General features: G+C 35.7%; 1 protein-coding gene across 4 annotated transcripts in view; it reads right to left on the bottom strand.

Annotated features, from left to right (window-relative positions):
- The window catches only part of DIAPH2 (diaphanous related formin 2), an 868,194-nt gene that overhangs the window by 572,702 nt on the left and 269,536 nt on the right, over positions 1–25,956 (bottom strand). For all 4 annotated transcript variants that reach the window (XM_057538261.1, XM_057538259.1, XM_057538260.1 and 1 more), the window contains 4 exons: positions 18,138–18,202; positions 14,764–14,868; positions 10,272–10,586; positions 8,575–8,689 (listed from right to left, as the gene is read on the bottom strand). In XM_057538261.1, coding sequence (XP_057394244.1) covers positions 8,575–8,689; positions 10,272–10,586; positions 14,764–14,868; positions 18,138–18,202 — 600 coding nt within the window. The remainder of the gene's footprint in view (positions 1–8,574; positions 8,690–10,271; positions 10,587–14,763; positions 14,869–18,137; positions 18,203–25,956) is intronic.

Here is a 25,956-nt window from a genome sequence, read left to right as displayed (position 1 = left end):
AACAGGTTCTATTATATATATTACCGAATGAATCATTAAATACACACACACTTCTTACTATGTGCCTAAATTTTGGGTTAGCACCCATACTTTATTTTATTTGCTTGGTACTATGAAACTAAGTACACATAACTGTAATTCTCTTGTGTGTTCATCAAACACACTTATACTTGTCAGAAGCTATACTACATACTGGGAAAAAACAGTAAACAAAATGGAAACACTTCTTCCTGCCTGCAAGAAGTTCAGTGTCTGATGGGGAGTCAAATGGATGAAGACAATTATATTATGAAGACTGCATTCTGACAGAAGTGTCATATAAACAGAAGCTAAATGAAGAATTGGTGAAGGTTCAGAGAGAAGTTGCAAAGCCTTGTAAGTGTCTCTGTTCCAGGAACAAAAGAGTCCAGCCTGAGGATGTTTTAGGGGGAGTGAAGAGGCAAATGACCTTGAAATGCATGAGTTTAGATGTTCCCTAGGAGACAATGGGTGGTCAGTGAAATGTTCCAAGCATAGGAGTGCCATGATAATTTATACTTTAGAAAGACAATTCTGATTAGGTTGTAGAAAACTGATCACAAGGAAAGAGGACTGAAGGCAGAGAGACCACTTAGGATTCTGTTGAAGTCATCAAGAAGAGAGATGCCATAGCATTTGTAATTACTGAGAAATCAAATTGTATATATCCATATGGCAGGCAGCTTCTGAAATGGCTCCCAAATGCTCCCTGCCTCCTGGTATTCATGCCCTTGAGTAAATTTCCTCCCCGTGTGTGAAGCCTGGACCTAGTTAATTGCTTCCAATGATGAAATCAGGCTACAAAAGACTGTGACTTCCCTTTTGCTTCTATTCTCTATTCACTTCTTCTGGGTGTGCACAATTTGATGAAGCAAACTGCCTTTTGTCAGCTGCATTACTGAGAGGCCCATGAGGCAAGGAACTGAGGGCAGCCTCTGGATAAAAGCCAGCAAAGACAAATGGCGGCCCTCAGTCCAATAGCCCTAGAGGAACAGAATGCTGTCAAAAATCATATGGGTGAACATAAATCATCCTCCACTCAAGCCTTCAGATTAGATCACAACCCTGACAACACCTCACATGCAGCCTTGTGACAGACCTTGAGGCAGAGGACTCAGCTAAGCTCTGCCACGATTCCAGAAACTGTGAGAAAATAAATGTGTGTTCATTTAAGTTGCTAAATTTGGGGATAATTCGTTATGTATCAATAGCTATAGGCAACTAACATTATCCACAACAATAAAATAAAAAGTTAAAATTCTTCCAACTTCCACAAAAATGTGAAGCCATTTTCAAGTGTAACTGTATTCCTAGGAACATGTGTTAAAATGGAACTGATATTTTTAAGTTATAATTTTTAATTTCTTGAGTCATCTCCTGTACAGTATCTGGAGGGCAATAAATAACAAAATTTAGCTCACTCAATCAACACACCTACAAGATGTTAAACATTATTTTAAAATAATGATATGCTCATAGAAACAGAGATGAGAATTGTGGCTGTCAGAGGCAGGGGATAGGGGGTAGGGGAATTGGGTGAAGATGGACAAAAGGTACAAATTTCCAGTTATAAAATAAATAAGTTTTGGTGATGTAATGTACAGCATGGTGACTATAGTGAACGATATACTGTATTGTATATTTGAGAGTTGCTAAGAGTAAATCTTAAAAGTTCCCATCACAAGGAAAAAAAGTTTCTAACTATGTGAGTTGAGGGATGTTAACTAAATTTAATGTGGTAATCATTTTGCAATATATACATATATCAAATCATTATGTGGTACACCCTAAACTTACCCAATGTTATATGTCAATTATATTGCAATAAAACTGGAAAAAATAAAAACATAAGCAAATCAAAAACCAAAAAACAATGATATGAATGAAAATTATAATAATGATCCCAAAACACATAGTTTAAAATTAGTGAAAACAAGATAACACCCAGATATTACTGAATAACCTATTAAAAATAAAGAATTAAATTTACTCTTACCAACAAGGACTAATTGACCAAAGAATTACTTATATATAATGCCTCAGAAAAGCTACCAAATTTGCACGTCCCTAAATTAAATATATTTCTCTTAAACAAATTAGGGAAACCTCTTGCCCTTACTTCTTATATCACGTAAAATATATAGTCTGGAACTGGTATAACTGCCATCGATATACAGTTGGACCAAAACACACCCCATTATAGTTTTATATAGCTGTGTGAAAAAATTCCATGGGATTTCAATGTAAATAATTTCTATTTGCCAAAATAAAACTAATTTAGCTAGAACAATAATTCTAAATGAGAATGGTTATCTGTGTGAATTGTAAATGCTATCAACTGAACACCTGTTATTGTGCCTAATCCATACAATGTATATAAGCAAAAATTACTGAAATGGGGAGAGACAGTCTCACTAACTCATAGCTAAAAAGTGTCATATTAAAATAACACAAGGTGTCTATAATGTTATAAAGCCTAACCTCAAAGGAGCCCCATGAAAAACTGATTTCATTACTTTATGTTCCCCATGTATATTAATATATCCTTACCAAATGCCTAATGACATGAATGTGGATTCCTTCATTCATTATTAGAAGAGACAGACCTTAAGTCATAGCAATGCTTTACAACTGATAGATTCCATTCAAAAAATGCCTTAAAAATTTTAGTCATAGAAAAAAATAACCTTATTCCCTTCCAAATATACAACTTCCTAGCTTTGGTTTAAGTTCTAAAGAACTGTCTTCAGTGCCAGAATAATAGGATTACACATTTCACAAGATAATACATGTGAAACTATAGCTTTAAAAAGGGATCAGTTAACTATGCAACAAAACGCACAAATTACTAAGGGCATAAAAGCCATTGTTACAACATGGGGAAGTGATTAAGAACAAACCTGGGTTCAAACCTCAGCTTTGCCACTTACTAGCTATGTAAACAAGACATAATTCTTAATTCCCATAGCCTCAGTTTCCTCACCTATAAAACAATAATATAGGTTATATAGGGCTGGTGTGAGGACTAAATGAGATATGTATTTAAAATGTTTATCACAGCTCTTGGGACATAGTAAATGCTTAATATATGTGCTATTACTGCTATTATTATTATTATGATTGCTATTATTATTGTTATTAGTAGTGATGGTGTAGGTAGTAGTACAGTCACCATACTATCACCAATATGTAAAGAAAGAGCTATTTTGAAGCCTACTCATTCAGAAGGCTGAAGATACACTGCCTCAATTTCTCTTTACTATTAGTGACTCTTATAATTAAGTAATGGCATGGACCTCTGGCTCATGAATTCCTTGTTTCCTCTTCCACAAGCCAACTGGAAATGAAAACATGAGTCATCATTAAGTTAAAACACTTAAAATGTTCATAATGAAAAAATCTTTGATAAGGTGATAATATATATATCCAAAGAATTTAGATATAATAAAAATGATGAAATTATATACAGGTATATATGGTTTTTAGCTGGCTGCCTGAAAAAATTAAAGCCTTCTCGGTTTGTTCCCCTACATATTAATGCTTACACTAAGAAGCATGTATATTATGTCATTAAGATGACAAATTATTTGTTAAGACACCAGGTCTCTCAGGACACTTTAGCACCATTTATAAGGAGTGTGTGCTGAGACTGACATCTCATTATTTTCAAGTCAATTCCAAGACTTCCTATATTATAAAGACAGAGATAAATTTGATTTTAACACTTTTTTGTTTTTTTTCATTGATTTACTAAATATATGACTGTGTTAAGCAACCAAACAAGGGTGGGTATCTTCAAAAGCAACCAGCTGATTCTAAGACTAAGAAACACAATTTAAAATATGATCCTAGAGGAAAAGTGCTTTTACATAAATATATTTTCAGACTCAGTTCCACCATAATTTTGAAGCTAGCCCAATATTTCAAGCATTGCAAAATGATCTTTATATGCATTTGAAATATTTATAACACCTCAATTTTCTGTTATTAAAGCTAAATTGCACTACAGAAATATATTATTGAAGAAGCTAAACTTTATTAGCCTTCTATGTTTATTTCTTAAATTTCCTCCAAGCAACATTAAAACCAAAGAAATTGCTTACAACTTCCACACACGCTATCTTTGTTCTTCCTGAAGCCTCTAGAGAACCCTAGAAATTCTAATTAGAATTAGCAGTTATAACCTACATATTTTATTATTTATTTGAAGTTTAGTTAATATTAACCATCATTACTTTAATTCTTATATAATATCACTATTATCTATAATTACTATAGATTTTTAAGGAAAATGACATTATTATTATAGTCTTGTTGTTCATATGTCCCCAAATATCATCAATTTGAATAATAAATAAAACTAGAACACATATGCAAATTCCAACAGTTACATGTATGATGTACAGTCCAAAGTATTGGGTGTGTTTGGGTTTTCGGTAAGATCTTACAGACAACAAACTTTTTGGCCAACCCAATACTAAGTCTTTTCCAACTGCCTCTAATAGATACACTTTTTGTCATTAATCCAGAGAGCATTTTGAGATCTAGTTTGTCATACAGCATCATTATGGCTTGTAAGAAGACCCTAAATATTATAAGCATGAGGACACGGGATTTGGGAACTACAAGAAACTGTAGAGATTAAGAATTCATACTGATCAGGATATCATCACATCTCGTCTAGCCTACTGGTATTGACTCACAATCAAAGGTCCATCATCTATCTGTGAATTCCCATTACCTATCTGTCCTCCAAAGGCCCGCTCAATGGCTAATCATCAAATTATTGGGCACCTAGGCTTAAAGAACAAAACCCCATTTCCTCAGTGTGAAATTCACCTCACCACCTTCACTCCAAGTCCCAGCCCAACAGGCTGTGCTTTCAACACAGCGTGCACTTCACCCTCTCCATATTTTGCTAATGGTGTTCTCTGCCTAGAATGCCTTCTTTCCTTCTCTCCCTATTGAAATTTTGCTTAAATTTCAAGGCCCAGAACAAATTATACCGCCTCTGGGATCTCCATTTGCCCTAGTCAAAATTAACTGTTTCCCTTTTGCGCTCCTTTGGCTTCTTAAAAATATCTAGGTTAACATTTAATAAAAATTGACTAAGTGGAGTATATCTCTTTCTCTCTCCCTGACTAGATGAGTTCCCTGGTGCAAAGACAAGACCTTATTCATTTATCTCCCTCCTATTTAGTATAAGACCTTGCACATAGTGTGTACCCAACAAATACAAATTAAATGAAATGAGAGATCCATTCTCTCCTAAGACGGAAATATTTTGGATTATAATAGGAAATTTAGAATAATTTTCTCTACAACTCTAAGAATAAGTGATTCAAATAGAAAGTATAATTTGATGGTACTTTCCCATATTAAACATTTACACATTTAAATATTATAGGTATCAGAACTAGCCTATTTTAAAACTTCTTTCTATTTAGCAATCTGAAGCAACTATAAACTCCTAAGAGAAACATTTTCTTGAAACACAGACCAGTAATGCTTTACAATGCATTTAGGGAGAACAGAGACACGAGCTTTCCAAACTCCTTGCAGGAGGAGGAAATTCTCAGAGGTTTTGGAACACTGGGTCTAAGAGTTTTGGAAATAGGTCTTAGAAACAACGAGTATGTTGCTCCTTCCAGAACACAGCTGCATGAGTGGCAAACAGCAGCAGAATAGGGGAAAAAGTGGTGCCCTGAAGCTAGGAAAGCCAGGGCAGTGTGGTTTGAGTTGCCTGGAGCCAGAGCCTCCAGCTGATTTCTTACTGATCCTGCCACCTATTGACCAAATTATGAATCAAGGCACTGCAAGTGACAAGGAACTTCAGCTGTTAGAGTTAAGATCAATCAATACTTATCAAAACAAATGGAAGTTTGTATCATTCAAATTTGTTTTGGCTATGTTATGGAATATGCTATGATGCTTAACTGTTCCTTTAAATGTCCCTTCAGAAATAAATCTTAGTAAAAGTAATGGTACTGAAAGGTGCTCCTGACCTAATTTGGACTCATATTCAAAATTAGGAAAGTAGAAGTAGTAGTAGTATCACAGAAAATTCAGAGAATCAGAGTTAAGAGGAATGGAAATGCAGAATTCTCAGTAGTGAGTATGTGAGAGCCTTTACATGACTTTGGTTTTACTTTGCTTTGATTATGTTTTAGCAGCCAGAGTAAGAATGGTTTCTACTCTAACTGACTAGCTTTGCCAAGTGCTGCTCAGAAGAGCATGGAAGTCTCTTGCTGAATTAACAGTTGTAATAAGTGTCAATAACTAAAACAAAACATACACAAACACACACACAGCATCATGTTAAATGAAAGGGAAAGGGGAATTGATAATTTATTGAGTGCCTGCTATATCAAGCACCATGCTGGGTGCTTTAAATATATAACCTTATTTAACTCTCATACTTCTAGTTAAACATTAGTCTTTCTCATTTTATAGATGAGAAAATTCAGTCGCAGAGGTTACTAGTATCACAGCTGAAATACAAGAATGTATGACTCCATTTCCTCTGGGCTTTTCCCACTATACCACACTACCTTGAGAAACTCTCTAATGGATTTTATACTAACTTCCATGTCTCAAACTCCACTTTCTTCATTTGTAAAATAGAGTTTGGCTTAATCACTTCTAAGGTCCAGACAGACTCTGAAATTTTATGAAACCTATAATTCTTATAGGACTCAATACAAATATATCAATAAGTAAAAGAACAAATGCTCAACACGAAATGTGCAAATAACTGGAGGAAGTTGTTCACAGAAAAAGAGGTTAAAATTGCCTTTGAATAGAAGGAAAGCTACTCAACTTCACTCCTAATTTAAGGAGTAAAAATTATAACATGGATGATTTACCATTTCACCTCTGAGATAGGCAAAGTTTGTAGGGAAACAGATACTCATATGTATTTTAGATGTAACACTATAAATGGACACAAACTCTTTGGAAGGAAATTTGGTAATATCTATCAAAATTATAAATGCAGACAGCATTTTATCCAGGAATTTTACTTCTAAAATTTATCCTACAGATAGATCCTATGTGCACAAACGTATATGTAGATACACTTTCGCCGAAGCATTGCTTGAAATAGCAAAAGGCTGGAAATAATCTAAATATCCATCAATAGGGGACAGGTTAAATAAATTCAGATAGGCCCATACCAAAGAATTCCATGCAATGTGTAAAAAGAACAAAGTAGATAAACATAAACTACTATGGAATAATATCCAAGTATATAAAGTGAAAACAGAAAGAAGTAAAAAACAAAAAATGATATATACACATATGCTTCTAGAGGCATAGACTATTTCTAGGAGGCAATGTGGGAAATCAGTAAGAATGGTTTCTCTAGGGAAGAAGCTGTAAGTCTGCGACTGAAGGGATATGCTTACCACGCATCTTTTTATTATTATTATTATTAATACCTTGATGTAAGCATGTTTTACTTTTTCAATTTAAAAAAAAGTGATTATAATAAATAGTAATCTCTGGAGTCCTTGAAGAATCCTTTAAATGTGAAGTCTAGTAGAGCAAATAAGGGAAAAAAAAGACTTCAATGGCAGGAATTTTCTTAAATGTCAAAATTCTTCAGAGTACTCTAATCACCCCAGATTTCAGTATGGGTGTGAGCTTCAATCTACATGGAACAACAAATACAGTACAAGTACCTCCAGTGCGCAAGATAAGCTAGAAGGGCTGAAAAGGGATAATTTTCACCTCTCTCTCTCTCTCTCTCTGAATCTTCCAAAATTCACATTCTCACATTCTAAGGCATGCTGTGACAAATCAGACAAATGAATGGTAAAGGTGCTAATTCCAAGGGCATGGGCATGTGGAATGTATCAATTTCTTAGTTGTAAAGACTCACTCAGGCTGAAAAAACTCCTATGCTTAAGTAAGCTATCAATTCTGTGATAGTTAGTAAAATAGTAATGTTAAAATGAAATACCAAAAATTCACAAACCACAATGATTAATTATGAGATTGAGAAGTTACCTATGTAGTACCAAAATTATGTGTGAAATTCAAAAGTGGTTAAGGATCTAACCATAAAGAAGGCATTCAATTATCAAATCAGTAAAATATACTTATTAGGTACCAGATTTTGATATTATTCCAGACAATCTGCTTATAGAAAAAAACTATCAAATTTCCAAAAAAAACCCAAATGGATTAGTACAAATGATGGCACCAATCTCACTCCAATTACCTTATTTTCTCTTATATGGTGAATCAACAGATTCATCCCCTCTGCTTCTCAGTAAAAATGACAACTTTACAATAGAGGAGTATAAGTTACATATTAAACAATAAAAATAAAACCCATATTTTCAGGTGAATAATAACATTTATGCAAAATAAATTTAACAGGAAAAAAGCTATCCTTCTTTCGTTGCTAGGTAAAATACAGTTAATATGTCAATCTAATTATGTTTGACTCTGCCCAAAAAATTATACATGTACACATTACTAGAAATTTTTAGCAAAGCACTGAATTCAATATATCAGAACAAGAACTCTATATTAAAAAATAAAATATACCTTTTATCTGGGTAGCGAAATTCAGTGCCAATTTTGCAAAGAGATCTGGATTTTCAAACTTCTCCTCCTTAACTTTCAACCAGAAACAGTTCTCAGACAATTCTTTGGGTTCAATCTGAAACAAAAGTAACAAAGATAAGTTTCTAAATTATTACTTCATATTTAATTTTTCAAAGAATTCACTTTCACCAAGGTTGAATGATATTACCTTTATTCATCTACCTACTAAATCAATTTTAGGATCTATCAAAACAACACTTTTTAATAAACATTCATTGGGAAAGTCACAGACTTCTACTGGTGTACAGAAAAATACACAACAGCAATAGGCCATGTAGCAAATTACATTTTAAAAAATCTTCTACTGGAAGGAATCTTATAAATAATTTAGTAAATCCCTCCCCCCCAACTTACATACCTTCTTCTTGCTCCTGGATTTTTAACAATGGGGAAACTGAGATTCAGAAAAGTAAATTTCCCATGGTTGCAGAAAATAACCATAATAACTGACACTTACATACCTCCTAAAATGTGTCAGGTACTCTTTTAAGTGATTTCACACATTAACTCATCTCATCTAATCCTCACAATAATCCTTTGAAGTAGGACCTGTTATTATCTCCATGTTAAAGATGAGGAAACCGAGCCCCAGGAAGTCTGAGTGGCTGCCCAAGCTAGTAAATGGTGAAGATGGCTTTCAAATCCAGGCAGTGTAGCTCCACAGAATTCTGCTCTCAGCCACTACACTGAAACCCAATATTAGAACTGTGCATTTTCCAGTACATATCATGATGCTTTGTGATATGTAAGTGCCATTACACTATATGCTTAATTGCTAAATTAACATATCATTACATTTACACACACAGATAACTGGGCCAGCAGCTTCTGGGTCCTATAGTTGGGTTGATTGTGCCTAACAAAAAATAACTACATTCCAAAACCATTTATACCTCATTTACTCTTATGAGCAAAGCATAAGTATATGCTTAATTTTAAAACTGATTTAACCATTATTCTGGTCAAACCAATTTAATATGTAGATACTGTCAGATATCACTGTAACTATGTTCTTGGAATAGACATTTACCCAAATGGTGGCCTGGGTAATTGTATTTTCATTAGATTAGTTCCCAGTGAATGTGGACTGTGTCAATCTTGATAATAAGCTTTTTATAAGACATGTTATTTGATAATAATAAAGCAAAATAACATTCAAAAGAAAAATCTTTCACACATCATATAAAAAAACAATTAGTTTATGTCTCTACTGAATACTGTCAGCGATTCCACACTATCTGAAAGTTTAAAACTAAAGAAAAACTAATAATTTTCTAAGAAAAAATAACTAAGATAAAAAGGCCCATTAATACAAAGATTATATTTAAGAATGTTATAGCAATTAAAATTAACATTGGTAAAAGAATCAAAATTATTTTTCATATACTATTCTCTAAAACCACTTTCACTTTGATTTTCCTTTTGTCTTCTGTGTTAATTTCAAGTTGTCTGTGGAGTTTCCAATTCTCCAGCTATGAAAGATCAACATAAGATGGTGAACTCACAAGTGAAAGCAAAACAATCAGTGGTCATGTTCTCAATTATTGTATCATACTTATAAGTAGCAATACCGTCATTCACACATTAATGAGCAACTATGACTAGACAAAGCCATAAAGCTATAGTCATAGTATTACCTTTGACCAATTGATCCTCTTCATGGACACCTCAGGTTTATATATTTTTTTATGCTTCATTCCATATGGCAGATCAAGTGTTCCCGGAGGAGGAGGAGGAACTCCTCCAAGGGGAGGTGGTGGAGGAGGTCCCCCAAACAAAGGCAGTGGTGATGCTATTCCATGTACCCCAGGTAAAGGAGGTGGAGGAGGAGGGGGACCTCCTCTGGGTAGAGGTGGCGCTGGTGGAGGTGGGGGCGGGGGTGGCCCAGCACCTGGCAATGGAGGTGGTAGAGGAGGGCCTGGAATTCCTGTTGAACCTGAGAGTCCATGTCCCTGAAATATAAAATAACCCAATGCTTATTTATATGCTTACAGTAAAGTATAGTAGCAAAGAAAACTTATCAGTAGACATTTGTGGTTGGGTTGTTTAAGATTTATCTAATTCAGCAACATCTAAGGGCTTAAGAATACATGAAAAAGACTTGCATAGATTTTTGATAAGCATTCTAAACCCTGGATAATGACTAACTCTGCTCATATACTAAGGCTAGGAAAGTTGGCATGCTCAAAGATTTTGTGAAACACTCCTCCAAAATAATGAAAACTTACCTTTCATTATAAATATATGCAAAGAAGGAGTACTGTATATGGCTTGGGCCTGTTAAGACTAGTTGGTATGAATACCAGATGATTAATACAAAATAACTGATTTAATTTCCTTGGGGCCGATTAGCTTTATACGAAGAGTCTGTCTCATAGCACCAGTAACTTAGCTATCTTCTAATACCAAGAATTAATGCTAAGTAACATCCATTGCATAATAATACAGGTTTATCAATGTTTTTACATCTATTATTTCTTTTCATCCTTATTATAACCCTATAATGTAGGTTGGGTATTTTTATCTCACCGCTTATAGATGAGGAAACTGTAACTGCAAAGAGGTTCAATGACTAACCAAAGGTTGCACAGTCTGAAATATGATTAAGATTTACCTGTGGTTCTTCTCATATCTAAGGCAGTCCTCTTTCCACTACAACAGACTAGCTCCTAACGAATGGGTGTCAGTTGCCTTGAGTGGAATTAATAACAGCTTGCAGTATGAGCAGATTATAACTTATTTCTCCCACCAGAAAGGAACTTCAAGCTCATTCTCTAATAATGATGGATGACAGCTGACGGAGATCACTGCATTCCATATTGCCCACTTTTTGATTATTAATCTGGACCTGTTTCTTTAAACCATTACTGATGACAATGGTTTACTTTCCGAAATGAAAATGAATATGAAAGTGAGTTTGTTAATTATAAACATTCCTAAGAAAGTCCTACAAATGAACACGTATCTTCTGTAATTGAGATACGACATTAGACTAACTGAATGAGAAGTTTAAAACTATTAACATGTCTTGGTATAGTGTTATTTTTATTTGGTGAGAAACTCTTCTAATCTTTACTAATACGAATTTCCTCCACGGACTACTTAATTGAACTAAACAAACTTAGAATTATCTTTACATAATAAATAAGTGGAGGCCTATTTTTGAAACAATCAATTTAAAGGATTGACCCATTTACAAGAATGTTAAAAATTAACAATCACAGGTAAACAGCATCACAGAAATGTTTCTCCTAATATTCAATGCACATTGTCCACAAATATTTTATTCACACATATGAATGTTTATGCGTGTATACACATATATACAACTAAAGTGTTTATACACTTAAATGACAATCCTCTCCTGGAATGCAATCCCCTCCTGAGGTTAGGAAGAAGGATAGGATTAAAATATGCAAATTCTTTCTATTTTATTTTTAATGCAGCAGAACTATAGAAAACAGTCTGATTTTTCCAATCTTTATTGAGATAGCAAAGAAATTCTGAGGAAAATTAAAATAATTTTTCTGAAAAGTTCAGTAAATTAGTAATTTACCCTACAAGTTTTGTATATAAATGGATTTGTTTAATAATTTGAAAGGTAAAATGTGTATCCCATTTTTTGTATTAATTGACAGCAAAATGAAAGTAATACTTGCTTGTAAACATAAAATTTTGCCTCTATGAGATCATGTTTATGATATAAAACTTGTGTAACCACAAAAATGCTATTACTTTAAAATAGGACTTTTTACTCAAGTTAAATAGATATTTTACAAATTGAATAAAAATCTCAAATGCCACCAGCCTTAAAATCAAATCATATCAGCCCTTTTCTTCCCTCCTATGAACAATTAGGAATGGAACAATTAAATGAGACCACAATAGAGTACTGAGAATTGAATACGGCAAATGGACCATTTACTATTTGACACAATTTGGGGTGCACTAGAAAGTACTGTGTGACTCTGCACTTCTCCAGATCCGTTGATAATAAATAAGCAACTACGCAATTAAATGGTAAGGCCCTGTGCTAGGTGCAGTAGGGACTTTAATAAGAGTAAGCACAGGAAGCAAAGACATTATCCTCAAAGTGTTTATGCTGCAGGGGAAGGATAAAGCAGGCACACAACCAAATATGATAGGAGTGGTCTACAAAAGTGACATAAAAGTTCAAAGAAATTCCCAGAGTTTTGGGGGACGCTTTCCAAAGGATGTTATACTGAGCTGATACTTAAAGGAGATGTTTCATTGGCACAGAGGAGCAAGGGAGGGCGTTTCTGAGAGAGAATAACCTAAGTCAGCATTTCTCAACTAAGTTCCATGAACAAAGTCTTCTGCAGGAGATGTTAATAGGTGGTCTGAGATAAAGGGTTCTGTGGCTAAATGAGTTTGAGAAAGCTGTAGGAAAAAGAGTTCCACAGGTTTCTTTAATGTAGGCCATCTCAGACCCTTTAGTATGCTAATGAGAATGATGAATCTCCAAGAGGAGAATTTCGAGCGTACCAAATTTATTGGACTATGGAATGCTTTCCTCATGAAAAACCTATTAGCATCTCTGTAACTAATGTCTGGGAAATGCTGGCTGAAGGAAAAGTGTGGAGACAGTAAATTCTACATGTGAAGGGAGGAGGAAAGGTGACTTAGCTGCAACAGAGGCTGGAGTTAGGGGAGCAGAGACGAGGCTGCAAAGGGGAGATAAGGGAGCCCGGGATAGAAGGCCTTCAAATTCCCGGTAAGGAGATTTTTTCTTTAATCCTGAATGCAACAGGCAACCATTGAACATATTAAAGCCTGGAGTGACAATAATCAGGGCAGTGTTTTAAGAAGATTAATTTGCAACTGACATAAAGCATGAATCTGAAGAGGAAGAGACTATAGGCATGGCGGAAAGTTCGGAAACTACTGTAATATTCCAGGCAGGATGGAATGAGAGAGTGGCCCTGGGGGGTTCAGGGTTTTGATACAAAGGGAAAAAAAGAGGAAGAACTGACATAAAACAGTGACCAACTTAATAATCTATCAGGAGGCAGGGCGGGGAAAAGGCCAGGACAACTCCAGCTTCACAATAAAAAATTGGTGGTAAAATTTAAACAAATAAGAATGGAGACCAAGCTGGTTTGAGGACAGAGAAGTGACCACAAATAATGGGTTTGATTTCAACATGCAGCAGGACCTGCCCATGCGGAGATCTAATCAAGAGCTGGAAATAGATGACAAACCCAGGGGACTTGACACCTACTAAAAGGTAATATTTGAATTTATGATACTGGATGGGATATTAGTGCACGGACATACAGAGAAAAAAGAGCAGAGGACAGAACACTGGGGAATGTCATCATTTGGAGGATGAAAACAAAGAGAAACTGAGTTCTGAGACATGTAGAAAACGAAGTCAGATGACACAAAAAAGAGAGATTGAGTGAAAAGAAATTATCAAATATTACAGATAAGTGAAAGAGACTAAGGGTAGGAAAAGGCCACTGCATTGGGTAACGTGGAGTTCACTGTTGACTTCTGAAGTCACTTTTCAGTAGATTGACAGAAACAGACCTAGTCAATCAACAAACACCCTACTGGGCATCTGTGAGGCTAAGAACTAATCTTATGTTTCTTTATATTCATTTAAAAAATATGTTGTGTTGAGAGTATGTAATCAGCTCTAAAATTTAGACACCATAATTAAGATTTTAAGTGTATATGGGGGGTTTTCATCATAGGGAATGTAGGTGGAAATATAAAGTTTATAGATTTTGAAATTATGGTAGTCGAGATTTAAAGAGATCTCAAAAAGCTTTAAAGAGCATTTCCACATTCCCTTTGAAAGAAAATACTATGCATCCAATTTTTCAAATCATCATGAAAATTTCACCTCAAGAAAGAGTTTTGCTTGTGTAATACATTCCATTAAAAATATTCAGGGCAGTTTATGCAACGAATGCCGTATTTTTATCCAAACATTAAAATGATTTATTGTCCTGGAAAATCAAATCTGTAGTTATTTCAAGTAAACTGGCAAACTACCAGAAAGTCTGCTTCTGGTCACATTTTTCCCTCCATCTAACAAGATAGTTTTCTACCTTTGAACTCAATGTGACATGACACAAAGTCTGTATCTTGTTTCATTACCTGGGTTCGAAGTTGTTGGATTTCTGTTTCAAGCTCTTTGATTTTTTCTTCTCTTTTTTGAAGCTCAGCTTGAGCTTCCTGTCGAGCTGTGAATTCTTCATCGAACTGCAATGATCACCACCATAAATGTACACTTAATAATACAGTTTTGAGAAAGCTTTAAACAGCAATATGTATTAAATAAGTGGAGTGTCTTTTGCTTCTTAAATTTCCCGGGCCACTTAGAAAATCAGAGCTCTTGATTATTTTATGGCAATTGAGCACCTCTGTGGGAATGGGGTAGTAGTAAAGAAGAACTATGTCCCCAGCCCAAGGTAAAAAAACCCATTTTCACTTCTGAAAAAAAAATACTAAACAAAATTTTAAAAGGGTGGACTAAGAAGGATCTCTTCATATATAATGGACATTTTTGTTGTTTTGTTATTGAAAGTTATGTTTTAGAATTAATCATGGTTTTTTTTTAAGGTTTCATCCCATACTTTTAAGTTTATTTAATTAGAAAATGAAACCTAAAAATTAGGAATCAAGCAGTTCAACTCTTTAAAACTATATTTAATCTTGAAAAGAGACTGTACTTTTAGAACGCTCAAATGGATGTACATTAATACAAATCAGACTATTTTTATTATAATCTTGATTGTCTAGCATTCAAAAAGTGATGCTCCACAAAATCTGACAGTAGAATGATATATGCTCTAATGGCATTCTCATTCAGATGGTTAACCAAAACACTTGTATAAAACGTCATAAGAGGGAAAATGAGAGGTTAAATTACAGCGTGCTAAGCCAAAGAGACCATCAGAATGGTGACTATCCATTTACTGCATCCTGCCCAGCACTTTACCTCAGTCAGGTGAATACCGCTCATGTCCAGCTATAGAACATTTGCCCTTTATTGTCACTGTCACTTCAAGTTATTTTAGAAGTCTATACATTATTCCAACAATGTTATTTATGTTTTTAAAAGTGATATATCTTACTGCCAAAAACTGCCTTTAGAGTTTGTGGAACAAGGAAAAAGTGTGTTTACTGTTAATAAATATTCCTTCTTATAGTAGACTTGACCTTTGGAAATTATAAAATGCCATTCAGATCCAGTCTGAAGAAAGAGTGGGTGAGCAAAGTGGGTAATAGTGTTTGAGTCAAACCTGCAATACTTAACTCTTTTATTCATCTCTACTTGAGTCCTGGGAAAATGTCCCACAGAGGTTGGTCCAAATCGTTTCTAATCTCTTTACATTTCAAACTTACCCTGATCCTTCAGTATCAGCAAATGACCTTGTTTCCTAGGTCACTGAGAAGATGGAGCTTTTTTGACTTCACTAGTATCCATGTTAAGATTGATCTGATTCTGGGACTTCCCTGGTGGCGCAGTGGTTAAGACCCTGTCTCCCAATGGAGGGGGCCTGGGTTCAATCCCTGGTCAGGTAACTAGATCCCACATGCATGTCTCAACTAAGAGTTCGCATGCCACAAATAAGGAGGCCATGAGCCACAATTAAGGAGCCTGCCTGCCGCAACAAAGAAGCCCCCCTGCCACAACTAAGGAGCCCACCTACCGCAACTAAGACCCAGAGCAACCAAATAAATAAATAAATATTTTAAAAAAATTGATCTGATTCTATACTCCCAGCCTCCTTGCCAGAGTTATCTTCTCCTGTGTGCTTCTCAAGCATGCTGTCCACACAAGCACACTACAATTTTGCTCTACAAATGGTTTATTAGTACACTTGCAGAGAGGCACACAAGGCTTCTGCTTGTAATTTAAAACGATCTTAATCTGTAAACCCATAGAGTAGGAATCAGAGAAGCCTGAGATATGTGAGCTGGAAGACTTCTTACAAGTCCACTAACGTTATTCTCTCCTTTTAAGGATGAAAAAATTAAGATCCAAGGAGAGTAAGTGGCTTAAAGTCACAGCTAATTAGCAGAAACACTGAGATCACATCTTACAACTACCGCTTCTCATTCTAGCTGCCCCCCTTCATTTTTCTTTTTCTTTTTTTTTTTTTTTTTACTACTTTTTTCTGCCTCTTAAAATCACCCAGAATAAGAGAAGGCACACAGATAACCACTGGGAGACCACACATGTTTTCATTCTAAATGTTGGCGAGGAGAATAAAGCATCAAACACTGAAATTTCTTTTTTATTATTTCAGGACTCCTTTTCCAATAATAGATGCTTACAGAAATTTTTACCAGATAGATCATCACAATTTGCTCCAGTCTTGTGGTATCTAATCACAGTGCCAGAGAAAAAGAGATCCTAAGATTTTCAAAGGGAATTTCAAATGTGCTACTTAAAACAAGAACATTAGAAATATAAAGGTCTACTAATCGAAAAGTGTACAGTTTCCTTCACCAATAAAAATGACGGCTTCACACAAACATTTTATGCTCAAGCTCTTAAAATCTATTCTAGTAACAGAAAGAGCAAAAACATTTCTTCAGATGCCCTGAAGTAACTTCAGTAATACTCTGTAATTTCTAGAGTGATAGCAAAAGTGATTATCTAATCTCCAAGGTAAGTCATAACTTTGAAGAGACAGCAATATGTAAGCACTTTATCTTGCTGTCAAAAAACTCAAAACTGTAGAGCTTTTAGACTTGAGCTTCAATCCTTCTCCTTCCACCAACAGGAGAGAAATACTATACTAATGCTTTATAGGGTCTAAAACCAAACAATGCCACTTGCAGTAGAAGCTCATAAAATTGTAGCTATGCTTTCATGAAACAAGGAAAAGACCATCTGAGATCTAAATAAAATTCAGATATTCATAAAGTTGGCACTTACATAAGGCATTACACAAAGAAAGGGGAACCTCAAATTCCACCAAGACTACATACATGGAGTAGCAGCATCACTTTAAAAATGGTAATCACAAAATTCAAAGAAGGTAAGTCTAAGCAGAGAGAGACAAAGAGAAAGAAAATATTGCATCATTCTGTTTCTATCAATAGCACTGATTTAAAGAACATAACAGATAAGACTAGCTAAACATCTCCACAGTTCTCCAAGGAGCTACCTACTGTTAAGTGAGAGCTGCAGGAAAGCAATGGGGGAATGTGTTTTGGTTGACCATTTCAAACTATATGCTTCCAGCAACCTAATTTTATTTCATTTATCACTTTAGTAGAATATGGTTAGTGTTCTTCTTCCATAATGGATTAAAGGTGATGAGCAGGGAACAGTAGCAACCTTATCTTATCGGGAAAGAAATCAATAGTCTGTGGTGGTGCCTGAATCCAGAAACATAAAGAACTATATAACTGAAATAACATTTATAAGCCCTCGTATAAGGAAACAAGGTAGAATATGTATTGTGATTAAATTTTACATTTCATAATTACGGCCAGTATTTGATAAGTCTTACCTTCTTCGAAAATTCTGCTGCTTTTTGTTCACTTTCTTCAACTTTTGCCTTGTTCACACAAGAATCTATTAAGATTGAGGAAAAATGATTCGAAATTATTGCATTGGATCACTAGGCAAATGACGGCTGCCAGCCTATAATTCTACTATGTAAACTATCATTTTTATGTCAATTGCTGTTAGAGGGAAATTGACCTATACTGCACGTAAAACATAAACTACCAGGTTTCTTTTCTATACTAACTGAATTCAATGATAGTATTATTGAGGCACAAAACCAAGCATCCAAGAATATATTTGACTCAATCATCATCATTTTAAAGGTATTCCATTATTTACCAACTTTAACAATTATAGAACTCTTTAAAAATTTTTTGTAGTTTATTATGGGTGGAGAAGTGCCAAAGAATCTATGCTATGCTTAAGATTATTAAAGATCAGGGACTTCCCTGGTGGTCCAGTGGTAAAGAATCCCCCTTACAAAGCAGGGGACTTGGGTCCGATCCCTCGTCAGGGAACTAAGATCCCACATGCTGCAGGGCAACTAAGCCCGCACACCACAACTACTGAGCTCCTGCACCTCAGCTAGAGCCCGCATGCCGCAAACGACAGAGCCCACGTGCTCTGGAACCCACGCGCCACAACGAGAGAAAAGAAAACCTGCATGCCACAACTCGAGAGAAGCCCACGCGATGCAACGAAGAGCCCGTGCCACAACGAAGAGCCTGTGCCACAACGAAAGATCCCGCATGCCTCAACGAAGATCCCGCATGCCTCAACGAAGATCCCGCGTGCCACAACTAAGACCCGATGCAGCCAAAAATTTTTAAAAATAAAATAATTTTTTAAAAAAATCAACAAGCTCATCTTAAAATATCATATTAAAAAAAAAAGATTATTAAGGCTCAAAATGGCCCTTAAAATAAGGCTACAGGGGAAGATACAATAACATTCATTAATTCAGGCTTCCTAAAGAAAGATTTCACTTGAACCACTTCTAAACAGGGGCAGAATATAGTATTACGTAAATAAGAAAACAAACATCAAACTTCCCAGGTCTAATCAAACACTCCAAAATATAAATAAGTGAAGAACCTCTTTTGGGAAAGATTCTCAATACTGTATATACAGTCTATTCTGTATACCTATACCTAGCCATCCTATACCTATTTATTTACCTAAAAGAAATGAAAGCATATGTCGATAACCAGAATTGTATGTGAATGCTCATAGCAGCTTTATTTATAATAGCTAAAACCAAGAAATAATCTAAATGTCCATCAACAAGTAAATGTATAAACAGATCGTGCTATATCGATATACCGTAAAAGTACTCACTTATGAAAACAAATGATACATGCCAATACCACAACACAAATGAACCTCAAAATAATTATGCTGAATGAAAAAAGCCAGCAAAGAAAGTACATGCTGTATGTTTCCATTTACATAAAATTTTAGAAAATAAAACTAGTCTATACCAAGAGAAAGCAGATCAGTGATTGTCTCACGATGGGGAAAAGGGGGAGGCATGGGAAGAAGACTACAAATGAGAATGCAGAAATTTTAGGGGGTGACAGAGATGCTTATTATCTTTTTTAAAAATTTTATTTATTTTCTTATACAGCAGGTGCTGATCAGTTATCCATTTTATACATATTAGTGTATATATGTCAATCCCAATCTCCCAATTCATCACACCACCACCACCACAACCCCGGCACTTTCCCCACCTGGTGTCCATACGTTTGTTCTCTACATCTGTGTCTCAATTTCTGCCCTACAAACCGGTTCGTCTGTACCATTTTTCTAGGTTCCACATATATGCGTTAATATATATTTGTTTTTCTCTTTCTGACTTACTTCACTTTGTATGACAGTCTCTAGATCCATCCACATCTCTACAAATGACCCAATTTCATTCCTTTTTATGGCCGAGTAATATTTCATTGTATATATACACATACCACATTTCTTTATGCATTCGTCTGTCAATGGGCATTTACGTTGCTTCCATGACCTGGCTATCGTAAATAGTGCTTCAGTGAACATTGGGGTGCATGTGTCTTTTTAAATTATGGTTTTCTCTGGGTATATGCCCAGTAGTGGGATTGCCGGGTCATATGGTAATTCTATTTTTAGTTTTTTAAGGAACCTCCATACTGTTCTCCATAGTGGCTGTATCAATTTACATTCCCACCAACAGTGCAAGGGAGTTTGCTTTTCTGCACACACTCTCCAGCATTTGTTGTTTGTAGATTTTCTGATGATGCCCATTCTAACTGGTGTGAGGTGATACCTCATTGTAGTTTTGATTTGCATTTCTCTAATAATTAGTGATGTTGACCAGCTTTTCATGTGCTTCTTGGTCATTTGTATGTCTTCTTTGGAGAAATGTGTATTTAAGTCTTCTGCCCATTTTTTGATTGGGTTGTTTGTTTTTTTAATATTGAGCTGCATGTGCTGTATATATATCTTGGACAATACTCCATTGTCCATTGATTTGTTTGCAAATATTTCCTCTCATTCTGAGGGTTGACTTTTCATCTTGTTTATACTTTGCTTTGCAAAAGCTTTTAAGTTTCATTAGGTCCCATTTGTTTATTTTTGTTTTTATTTCCATTACTCTAGGAGGTGGATCAAAAAAGATCTTGCTGTGATATACGTCAAAGAATGTTCTTCCTATGTTTTCCTCTAAGAGTTGGATCAAAAAAGATCTTGCTGTGATATACGTCAAAGAATGTTCTTCCTATGTTTTCCTCTAAGAGTTTTATAGTGTCCACTCTTACACTTAGGTCTCTAATCAATTTTGAGTTTATTTCTGTGTATGGTGTAAAAGACTGTTCTAATTTCATTCTTTTACATGTAGCTGTACAGTTTTCCCAGCACTACTTATTGAAGACACTGTGTTTTCTCCATTGAATATCCTTGCCTCCTTTGTCATAGATTACTTGACCATAGGTGTGTGGGTTTTTCTCTGGGCTTTATATCCTGTTCCATTGATCTATATTTCTCTTTTTGTGCCAGTACCATAACCTCTTGATTACTGTAGCTTTGTAGTATAGTCTGAAGTCAGGGAGTCTGAATCCTCCAGTTCCTTTTTTTTCCCTCAACATTGCTTTGGCTATTCGGGGTCTTTTGTGTCTCCATACAAATTTTAAGATTTTTTTCTTCTAGTTCTGTAAAAAATGCCATTGGTAATTTGATAGGGATTGCATTCAATCTGTAGATTGCTTTGGGTAGTATACTCATTTTCACAATATTGATTCTTCCAATCCAAGAACATGGTATATCTCTCCATCTGCTGATATCATCTTTAATTTCTTTCATCAGTGCCTTATAGTTTTCTGCATACAGGTCTTTTGTCTCCCTAAGTAGGTTTATTCCTAGGTATTTTATTCTTTTTCTTACAATGGTAAATTGGAATGTATCCTTAAATTCTTTCAGATTTTTCATCATTAGTGTATAGGAATGCAAGAGATTTCTGTGCATTAATTTTGTATCCCGCTACTTTACCAAATTCATTGATTAGCTCTACTAGTTTTCTGGTGGCATCTTTAGGATTCTCTATGTACAGTATCAGGTCATCTGCAAACACTGACTGTTTTACTTCTTCTTTTCCAGTTTGTTTTCCTTTTACTTCTTTTTTTCTCTGATTACCATGGCTAAGACTTCCAAAACTATCTCGAATAATAGTGGCAAGAGTGGACATCCTTGTCTTGTTCCTGATCTTACAGGAAATGCTTTCAGTTTTTCACCACTGAGAATGATGTTAGCTGTGGGTTTCTCATATATGGCCTTTATTATTTTGAGGTAGGTTTCCTCTACACCCACTTTCTGGAGAGTTTTTATCAAAAATGGGTGTTGAATTTTGTCAAAAGCTTTTTCTGCATCTATTGAGATGATCATATGGTTTTTATTCTTCAATTTGTTAATATGGTGTATCACATTGATTGATTTGCATGTATTGAAGAATCCTTGCATCCCTGGGATAAATCCCACTTGATCATGCTGTATGATCCTTTTAGTGTGGTGTTGGATTCTGTTTGCTAGTATTTTGCTGAGGATTTTTGCATCTATATTCATCAGTGATATTGGTCTGTAATTTTCTTTTTTGTAGTATTTTTGTCTGGTTTTGGTATCAGGGTGATGCTGGCCTCATAGAATGAGTTTGGAAGTGTTCCTTCCTCTGCATATTTCTGGAGGAGTTTGAGAAGGATGGGTGTTAGCTCTTCTCTAAATGTTTGATAGAATTCACCTGTGAAGCCATCTGGTCCTGGACTTTTGTTTGTTGAAAGATTTTTAATCACAGTTTCAATTTCATTACTTGTGATTGGTCTGTTCATATTTTCTATTTCTTCCTGGTTCACTCTTGGCAGGTTATACGTTTCTAAGGATTTGTGCATTTCTTCCAGGTTGTCCATTTTATTGGCATAGAGTTGCTTGTAGTAGTCTCTTAGGATGCTTTGTATTTCTGCCGTGTCTGTTGTAACTTCTCCTTTTTCATTTCTAATTTTATTGATTTGAGTCCTCTCCCTCTTTTTCTTGATGAGTTTGGATAATGGTTTATCAATTTTGTTTGTCTTCTCAAAGAACCAGCTTTTAGTTTTATTGATCTTTGCTATTGTTTTCTTTGTTTCTATTTCATTTATTTCTGCTCTGATCTTTATGATTTCTTTCCTTCTGCTAACTTTCGGTTTCATTTGTTCTTCTTTCTCTAGTTCCTTTAGGTGTAAGGTTAGATTGTTTACTTGAGATTTTTCCTGTTTCTTGAGGTAGGCTTGTATAGCTATAAACTTCCCTCTTAGAACTGCTTTTGCTGCATCCCATAGGTTTCGGACCATCGTGTTTTGGTTGTTATTTGTCTCTAGGTATTTTTTGATTTCCTCTTTGATTTCTTCAGTGATCTCTTCGTTATTTAGTAACGTATTGTTTAACCTCCATGTGTTTGTGTTTTTTACGTTTTTTTCCCTGTAACTGATTTCTAATCTTATAGCATTGTAGTCAGAAAAGATGCTTGATATGATTTCAATTTTCTTAAATTTACTGAGGCTTGATTTGTGACCCAAGATGTGATCTATCCTGGAAAATGTTCTGTGCACACTTGAGAAGAAATTGTAATCTGCTGTTTTTGGTTGGAATTTCTTATAAATATCAATTAAATCTACCTGGTCTACCGTGTCATTTAAAACTTGTGTTTCCTTATTAATTTTCTGTTTGGATGATCTGTCCATTGGTGTAAGTGAGGTGTTAAAGTCCCCCACTATTGTTGTGTTACTGTTGATTTCCTCTTTTATAGCTGTTAGCAGTTGCCTTATGCATTGAGGTGCTCCTATGTTGGGTGCATATATATTTATAATTGTTATATCTTCTTCTTGGATTGATCCCTTGACCATTATGTAGTGTCCTTCCTTGTTTCTTGTAACATTCTTTATTTTAAAGTCTATTTTATCTGATATGAATATTGCTACTCCAGCATTCTTTTGATTTCCATTTGCATGGAATATCTTTTTCCATCCCCTCAACTTCAGTCTGTATGTGTCCCTAGGTCGGAAGTGGGTCTCCTATAGACAGCATACGTATGGGTCTTGTTTTTGTATCCATTCAGTGAGCCTGGGTCATTTGGTTGGAGCATTTAATCCATTAACATTTAAGGTAATTATTGATATGTATGTTCCTATTACCATTTTCTTAATTGTTTCAGGCTTGCTTTTGTAGGTCCTTTTCTTCTCTTGTGTTTACCACTTAGAGAAGTTCCTTTAGCATTTGTTGTAGAGATGGTTTGGTGGTGCTGAATTCTCTTAGCTTTTGCTTATCTGTAAAGCTTTTGATTTCTCCGTCGAATCTGAATGAGATCCTTGCCGGTTAGAGTAATCTTGGTTGTAGGTCTTCCCTTTCATCACTTTAAATATGTCATGCCATTCCCTTCTGGCTTGAAGAGTTTCTGCTGAGAAATCAGCTGTTAACCTTATGGGAGTTCCCTTGTATGTTATTTGTTGTTTTTCCCTTTTTGCTTTCAATAATTTTTGCTTGTCTTTATTTTTGTCAATTTGATTACTATGTGTCTCGGCATGTTTCTCCTTGGATTTATCCTGCCCTGGACTCTCTACACTTTCTGGGTTTGGGTGGCTATTTCCTTTCCTTGTTAGGGAAGTTTTCAACTATAATCTCTTCAAATATTTTCTTGGGTCCTTTCTCTCTCTCTTCTCCTTCTGGGACCCCTATAATGCGAATGTTGCTGCGTTTAATGTTGTCCCAGACGCCTCTTAGGCTGTCTTCATTTCTTTTCATTCTTTTTCTTTATTCTGTTCCATGGCAGTGAATTCCACCATTCTGTCTTCCAGGTCACTTATCCGTTCTTCTGCCTCAGTTATTCTGCTACTGATTCCTTCTAGTGTAGTTTTCATTTCAGTTATTGTATTGTTCATCTCTGTTTGTTCTTTAATTCTTCTAGGTGTTTGTTCTTTAATTCTTCTAGGTCTTTGTTAAACATTTCTTGCATCTTCTCGATTTTTGCCTCCATTTTTTTTCTGAGGTCCTGAATCATCTTCACTATCATTATTTTAAATTATATTTCTGGAAGGTTGCCTATCTCAACTTCATCTAGTTGTTTTCTGGGGTTTTATCTTGTTCCTTCATTTGGTACATAGCCCTCTGCCTTTTCATCTTGTCTATCTTTCTGTGTATGTGCTTCTTTTTCCACAGGCTGCAGGATTGTAGATTTTCTTGCTCCTGCTTTCTGCCCTCTGGTGGATGAGGCTATCTAAAGGGCTGGTGCAAGTTCCCTGATGGTAGGGACTGGTGGTGGGTAGAGCTGACTGTTGCTCTGGTGGGCAGAGCTCAGTAAAACGGTAATCCGCTTGTCTGCTGATGGGTGGGGCTGGGTTTCCTCCCTGTTGGTTGTTTGGCCTGAGGCGGCCCAACACTGGAGCATACCTGGGCTCTTTGGTGGGGCTAACGGCAGACTCTGGGAAGGGTCACGCCAAGGAGTACTTCCTAGAACTTCTGCTGCCAGTGTCCTTGTCCTCATGGTGAGACACAGCCACCCCCCACCTCTGCAGGAGAGCCTCCAACACTAGCAGGTAGGTCTGGTTTTGTTTCCTATGGGGTCACTGCTCCTTCCCCTGGCTCCCAATGCGCACACTACTTTGTGTGTGCCCTCCAAGAGTGGAGTCTCTGTTTCCCCCAATCCTGTTGAAGTCCTGCAATCAAATCCTGCTAGCCTTCAAAGTCTGATTCTCTAGGAATTCTTCCTCCTGTTGCTGGACCCCCAGGTTGGGAAGCCTAACGTAGGCCTCAGAACCTTCACTCCAGTGGGTGGACTTCTGCGATATAAGTGTTCTCCAGTTTGTGAGTCACCCACCAAGCAGTTATAGGATTTGATTTTAATGTGGTTGCACCCCTCCTACTGTCTCACTGTGGCCTCTCCTTTGTCTTTGGATGTGGGGTATCTTTTTGGTGAGTTCCAGTGTCTTGCTGTCAATGATTGTTCAGCAGTTAGTTGTGATTCCGGTAGTCTCGCAAGAGGGAGTGAGGGCACGTCCTTCTACTCTGCCATCTTGAGATGCTTATTATCTTGACTGTGATGATGGTTTTAAAGGTAGACACCAATATCAAAATTTATCAAATTTTATACTTTAAATGTAGGTCACTTTTCTTATATCACGTATACCGCAATAAAGTTTTTTCTTTGCTGTAAAGAACTGTGTGGCTGGAATAAGGTAACTAAGGAAGAAATTGGGAAATGATGAGATCAAAGGGGGGCCAGATCTGTGCAGTACTGGCACTGGTAGGTAATCATTTTGATTAAAATTTCATTG

This window comes from Balaenoptera acutorostrata, chromosome X, assembly GCF_949987535.1.
Source record: "Balaenoptera acutorostrata chromosome X, mBalAcu1.1, whole genome shotgun sequence".
In the NCBI taxonomy this organism is placed as follows: Eukaryota; Metazoa; Chordata; class Mammalia; order Artiodactyla; family Balaenopteridae; genus Balaenoptera; species Balaenoptera acutorostrata.
The sequence above is the reverse complement of the archived record's forward strand: the minus strand, read 5'-3'. Positions and strand labels throughout refer to the sequence as shown.